The sequence below is a fragment of the Drosophila subobscura genome, chromosome A (genome assembly GCF_008121235.1).
Source record: "Drosophila subobscura isolate 14011-0131.10 chromosome A, UCBerk_Dsub_1.0, whole genome shotgun sequence".
Taxonomy (NCBI): Eukaryota; Metazoa; Arthropoda; class Insecta; order Diptera; family Drosophilidae; genus Drosophila; species Drosophila subobscura.
The window spans coordinates 16,831,967-16,838,102 of NC_048530.1; the positions used below are offsets into that span (position 1 = coordinate 16,831,967).

General features: G+C 48.9%; 2 protein-coding genes across 2 annotated transcripts; one reads left to right on the top strand and one right to left on the bottom strand.

Moving 5' to 3' along the window:
- The first annotated feature begins 1,742 nt into the window (after window positions 1–1,742).
- On the top strand, window positions 1,743–3,411 carry LOC117903867 (alpha-tocopherol transfer protein). The gene is made up of 5 exons (XM_034816357.1): window positions 1,743–2,066; window positions 2,189–2,348; window positions 2,478–2,559; window positions 2,638–3,065; window positions 3,121–3,411. The coding sequence occupies exons 1-5, from the start codon at window positions 1,961–1,963 to the stop codon at window positions 3,263–3,265; spliced, it is 921 nt and encodes a 306-aa protein (XP_034672248.1). The 5' UTR covers window positions 1,743–1,960; the 3' UTR covers window positions 3,266–3,411.
- A 1,118-nt stretch (window positions 3,412–4,529) lies between these two features.
- On the bottom strand, window positions 4,530–5,174 carry LOC117896414 (ubiquitin-conjugating enzyme E2-22 kDa-like). Its single transcript, XM_034804733.1, has one exon. It carries the CDS (start codon window positions 5,172–5,174, stop codon window positions 4,530–4,532), a length of 645 nt encoding a protein of 214 aa, XP_034660624.1.
- Between the last annotated feature and the right edge of the window lie 962 nt (window positions 5,175–6,136).

Here is a 6,136-nt window from a genome sequence, read left to right on the forward strand (position 1 = left end):
CTGACCCATCCACATCCACATCAACAGTACACAACAGTCCACAGAGTCTACAGAGTCGCTTGGCTTACACAATACCATTACACTCCACTCCACTCCACTCAGATCTCAGATATCGCAATGCGTTTTTGCAGCATTACATTACCATTACCATGGTGCAGCATTTGCCGAATATTTGCTAATGGGACATAGGACAGTGTTGCCAGATGAAAGGTAGAGACAGAAAATGTGAAAGAAAGAAAAGAAAAAGCAAAGGCAACATTTTTAGCTTTCCTTTATTTGTGTAGGAATTTTTGCGTGGATTGCACATTCTACTACTTTTATGGGTCGTATTATTTGTCAGAATATAAATCTACAATTTAGCTTCGACCAAATGCGATCCAATAGTTTACTTGGCTTCATTAAGTGCTGCTGCTGCTTCTGCTGCTTCTGCTGCTGGTTCTGCCGCTGCGTCTAACTACTCTGGCTAATTATATTCGCAAATGATTCAGCAGCAACTGGCTGAACTTTGTGCACTAAAGGTCGCTGGTGCCAAGAACGCCTGCCGCACATTATCATAGACATGCAAACACACACACACATATACATACATACGTAGCTCCGTGCATCCACAAATTTGAATGGAACTTGGAACTATTTGGATTGTTCATTTAACACCTCGGTCTCGGTTTTATTTAAGGTTATGTGGCAGTCTGCCGGTGCGTCAATGCTCCATGTCCCCCCTCAAGGTCATGTGTGCGACCAGTTTACAGTTTACAGCTCCATTAAATGAACGCTAAATAACATGGTAATGCGATCCACCACGTCCACTTAAGACAACTCAATTGTTGTAGACGTGACCGCGGCGTGGAAGGTACTACGACCCCACCGATCGACAGGCAGCGGGAAACATCTTTGCCAAATCTTAGCAAAAAGTGTTCGCTTCTTGTTTAGAAGTATAAAGTCCAACTGCTGCTTCGAAGTTACATTGGAAATGTTTGGGCTAGCAAAACTTTACATTTTTATTTGGTTTGTTGCTGATTTTACATTTTTATTCACGGATCATTAAATGAACGAGTAATGAGTGTAATCAAAAGACCATATACATATGTATGTACATACATATAGCAACTGCTAGGGTATGCAAGTGGTCGATGCAGCCTTTCTTTCTTTTGCTGTCGTCCACGCGTTCTGCACAACAACAACAGCAACGAATGCGAGCGTATCGAAGTCTCTGCTTTGTGTCGCTTTCGCTGCTGCTGCTGCTTCTTCTCTTTGACAGTTTTGTTGTTGTTGTTGGTTTTGTTTTAATGCATGTTTTTGTTTCTTCTTTTAAATATGTAGTTTAACTTGCGAAACACGTACGCCGGACCAGAGCAGACCAGCCCCGCCAGCAGACAAGCGGCGGCAGCATAACAAGTGGAGCGCGGCGTTTCAGCTCGCCGAAAACTGTTTGCCAATGTCGCCATAAAGGCTATGAAACACTTGGCCCTTAGGGAGAGGCCCCCACGTAGAACGGGGGTGGGCGGCGCTTGACCTTCTGACACCACGGGAGTTTGTTGCACAATCCACCGCACGGGGAATAATTAACAGAAGAATCAAAGAGACACATGAACACGCAGGCACACACATGTACGCACTTACATCGACTCATGTACATGTGTGTATGTGTATATGCTTTGATCACAGAGTTCGAAAAGAGGGCCGCGTTGCCCTGCCAAGCAGTGGCGGGCGCAGAGTCAGCGTCTGCGTCAGCGTCTGCGTCAGCGTCGGCTGAGCAAAGCAGAGCCAGCAGCCTGAGTCTTGAGGAAAGCCCCCAACCGAAACCCAATCAGCAATCAGTTGCAGTCGCGAATTAGCGTCGCACAGGTGCGCCCTCTCCAGTGCTCTCTTCAGCGAAACGGCACAGAACATCGAAACTTGGAAACATCGAAACTTCGAACTTTGTGCGAGCAACTCTAGGCCATAAATATTATAACGGAACATGGTGCACAAGAATCAGGAAAAGGATGAGGATCAGCTGATGGTGCAGCGCGTGCTGGAGCTGCAGGATTGGATAAAGCAACAGTCGCAGCTGCCGCCGAATATATGTAAGTGGAAAATGCAATGCAGTTGCATAACTGACTTCCAGCCAAATTGCCAAATTGCCTCCTTGCCCTAACCCTCTCTTTTCTGTCTCTGTCTCTGTGCGTGTGTGTGTGTGTGTGTGCAGCATGCATGTTGCTGCGCCGCTTTCTGCACACGACGCGAGGCGATTTGGCTGCCACACAGCGCCTGATGGAGCACAATTATGGACTGCGCAACAAGCATGCCCAGATCTTCATTGAGCGCGATCCATTGGATGCGAGCTCCCAGCAGCTGTTGCAAGTGGCGTGAGTACTTTGCGAGAAAATTGCATGAGATCCAGGCCCAAGCCAGGCCCATGCCCATGCTCCAGCCGGCAACCGGTTTTCCTGCCGTCATTGCCTCTCCCTCTTGCTCTCTCTCTCTCTCTCTCTTAGCGACTTGGTGCCGCTGCCCGGCCTGACCCCGGAGAACAATAAGCTGCTCTTCTACCGTTTGATTGACTTCGATGCGGACAAGGTAATCCCAAAGCCACAGCATCCACTTCAACCATCGACTACCATCTACCATCTTGATTCTGCCCCCCCTCGCACACAGTTCAACTTTACGGCCGGCATTAAGGTCTTCTTCATGGTGGCCGACTGCCGCTTTGCCACCGAGAACGACGGGCGAATGTCGGACGGGGAGATACCCATTTTCGATATGGCTGGCTATACGCTGCGGCATCTGACCAAGACGGTGCTCAGCAGCCTGCGGGTGTACATGAAGTTCGTGCAGGAGGCGCATCCCGTGCGGCTGAAGGAGGTCCATGTGCTGAATTGCCCCTCGTATCTGGACAAGGTGCTCACCGTGGTCAAGCCGTTCATCAAGAGCGAGGTCTTCAAGCTGATTCACTTCCATCTGCCCAATGCGGAGACGCCCTTCAAGCACTTTCCGCGCTCCATGCTGCCGGAGGAGTATGGCGGACAGGCGGGCAAGATGTCCGAGCTGAAGCAACAGTGGATGCAATTGCTCAAGGAGCAGCGGTAAGTGGACACTTGTTCGCTTCTCCCTTCTCCTTTTGCTCACTTGCCATTGTAGGGACTATCTGATGGATGGCCAGAACTGGCAGCTAAACAAGGCCAAAAAGCAGTCCAACAGCAGCGGAAGCAGCAGCAACAGGAGGTCCAGCACATCCAACGCCGCTTCGGTTGCGCAGAGCCTTAAGAATTTGGAAATTGATTAGCCAACGAATGGCGCAACTGTACCTACAAATTTACATATTTAATTTTTTGTTTGTTTTCATGCCACATCAACCATGCCCCCACTCGCATCCCAAGCTGTGCTCGGGGACCGCTCTGTTAATATACGTGAATATTATTCATACGCTTATGTGCTGGCATATCTATAACCAATGTACATATGTACATATATGTATGTAGTATGTACTATTTGTGTACTCTCCATTAACGCATCCCCAATGGCCTGGCCTGGCCTGGGCTGCGTTGCGTTGCGTTGCGCTCCTCGCCATTTTCATAATTGAATTCCCCTTGAAAGCTTTCATTGTGCAACTGGCGGTTGCGGCCGTGTGGCCGTGTGGCTGTGCCAGTGCCAGGAGTGGTCGACATGGGCACTCGCAGAAATGTTCAGTTGTGAGGCAGCAACATAATCTCAATCAATATGGAGATGCCTGTGGATGCCTGGCAAACGCAATTAAGTGTCCACAGAGAGGGGAGTGCGGAGAGTGGCCACAGGGTGTGGCACTGTGCACTGAGAGAAAGAATCCCTTGCACCTGTGACTGCTGCTGCTTCATCTCCTCAATGCCACTCGTTATAACTGAGAGTCGTCGTTCTACTTGAGTCTACCTCCTGTGCAGTGGCAGTGCACTAAGCTGGCGCCCATCCATGTGAAGTGGAGCAGGCACAGCCACAGCAAAAGCGAAAGCAAAAGCAGATGGGGAGAGGGAGAGGGAGAGCACTTGTGAAATAATGCGCATATCGACACATCCGCCCGGAACCACATTGCCTGGCTCTGGCGGAATTTGACTTGGAGTCCGCATTATCATAGACAAGGAGAAAGACTTGTGGAGCTTGTGGAACTTGTGGAACGCTCCCTCCAATCATTATCAAAATCTGAATGAAGCTCGACTCAAAAGTGTTTTGTTTTTAGCATGGTTTTGGCTTGTGTGTTTTTTGTGTTCGTCGATCGGTCAGTGTGTGTTTTATTTGTGCAGGAAGTGCGTCTCGTGCTCTTTGGGTTGCAGGCGGTGTTCGGGGATATTTATGGATTGATTGACGCTCGATCCGTACAGACTATTGCTAAATACTCATTGAGGCTGCACTCAGATATGCAGTGTCGTTGCCTGTGGATTGTTATTGGTGGGGTTTGATGGTGATTTGGTTTGCGCATAAATTTGCTGGCAGATTAGGGTGTCCGTGAGGGTTGGCTCTATGGACCACACCAAATGGATGCCTGAGGAGCTGCTGCTGACTGTGCTCTGGCTTGGTAGCTAAGCCCGCTCCTCGCTGGATGCTCGCTTCAGAGATGAAAAGTTGTGACAGACCCTGTCCACGTGCCAGTCCTTCTTGGAGAGTGTGGAGCGTGCCAGCGACTCGTACATGCCGAGGTCCATGAGGGTCTGGATCTTCGCATCGAACTCGGGTATGCAGTTGGGTCCGTTGGCATATCGGTGGGTCCAGTGCTTGGCCGTGCGCACAAACAGCTCATGCCTCTGGCTGTATTGACGCGTCACGTCGTCGTCGAAGGGTGTCGCCATGTCCGGAATGGCAATGATGTTCCTCACGGCCATCAGGATGGTGCGGAGCGACATATCGGGCGACCAGGCCTTGCCCAGTATGTTCAGCCCGATGGCGCCCGATTCCGGCGAGACGTTCGGATGCCAGATGCGCGTCCGAAATTCCACCTTTGGTGGCACGACCGGATAGGTCTCCGGCACCAGAATCTTGACAACGAACACTCCACCCTCGTAGGGAGAGCCCGGCGGTCCCTCAATCTCGGCACACAGATTCGACCAGGACTCATCGATCAGCCAGAGCTTGAAGCCACGATCCACCGGCTCCCCGTTCACGCTCCTCATGTGCATGGCCGTGTTGATCTCGCGCTGGACACGGGCTGGACCCGTATTCGACCACATGAGCGTCCCTATGGTCTGATTTGGTAATCGAAATTAAAGTTTATGCGTGGATCGATTTCCTGTTAGGTCTCAGCTTACTCACGGACACGGCAGATGATGGCATTCGCTGTGCTAGCTATGGGTGGGAGAATGCTCAATTTCCTCGTTGATTGTTCTGAAAAAAATGTTTAAAAGAATTATGGCAAATATTTAAGTCATGGATTAGCGCGGACTTATAATGGAAGAAACCAAAGTTATCGAAAAGTTTTCGCATTGCAATTGGAATGGCCGCAAAAGCCATTGATTTCAACTATAATTTGGGAACAAAATGCAAGTAAATTTATTTCATTTATTTGCAGTTAAATCTGCATCTAAGCTGCACTTCTCATCGCATTTTAAATGAGTTGTCAGAGGGCTTCCAATTCTTTGTTAAACTTGTTGATCAGACTTTAGTTTTGTGTGTGAAAGATTTAGTTTTGAAATGAATTAAACAATTACTTAGGCACCAACAATTTATTCACTTTAAACTTTAAGCACATTTATTTGTGTTTGACTTGTTCGGAAATAACTTACTGATGTGTGCGTGTATTTATGTCGCAGACTGTATAGGTCTTCACCGGCTGAAAGGTACATCAGCAATGTTTCGTGTCTCCAATTCTCGGAATTGACACGGCTGGCACGCAGTGTTGGCTAACAGCTGTTAGTGTTGACAAACAGTGCAGATGGGTGCGGTGTGCGGTGTGCGGTGCGGCTCATGCGGTTCACCATGCGCAGATAGATTTCCTTTTTCAAATTTTTGGCTGCCTCTTCTCCCCCATTCCACCCATCAGCCACACATCCTCTGAGAACAAAACCCACGCACATGCGGCAAACTGCATCTGTTTGTTCTATAAAACGCCAAAAAAAAAACGAACAGGGGAAAGGGAATGCGTTCTTATGGAAAGAAGATGTTACTCCTGCCTCTCCTTCTTTTGGTATCCTGC

What these genes read in the sequence shown, in the direction of transcription:
- LOC117903867 (XM_034816357.1), top strand. Translation starts at nt 1,961, where the DNA reads ATGGTGCACAAGAATCAGGAAAAGGATGAGGATCAGCTGATGGTGCAG. An exon ending in CAGCAGCTGTTGCAAGTGGC is followed by an intron (nt 2,349 to 2,477) that starts GTGAGTACTTTG and finishes TCTCTCTCTTAG; the next exon opens with CGACTTGGTGCCGCTGCCCG. An exon ending in TTGACTTCGATGCGGACAAG is followed by an intron (nt 2,560 to 2,637) that starts GTAATCCCAAAG and finishes CCTCGCACACAG; the next exon opens with TTCAACTTTACGGCCGGCAT.
- LOC117896414 (XM_034804733.1), bottom strand. Translation starts at nt 5,174, where the DNA reads ATGTGGTCGAATACGGGTCCAGCCCGTGTCCAGCGCGAGATCAACACG.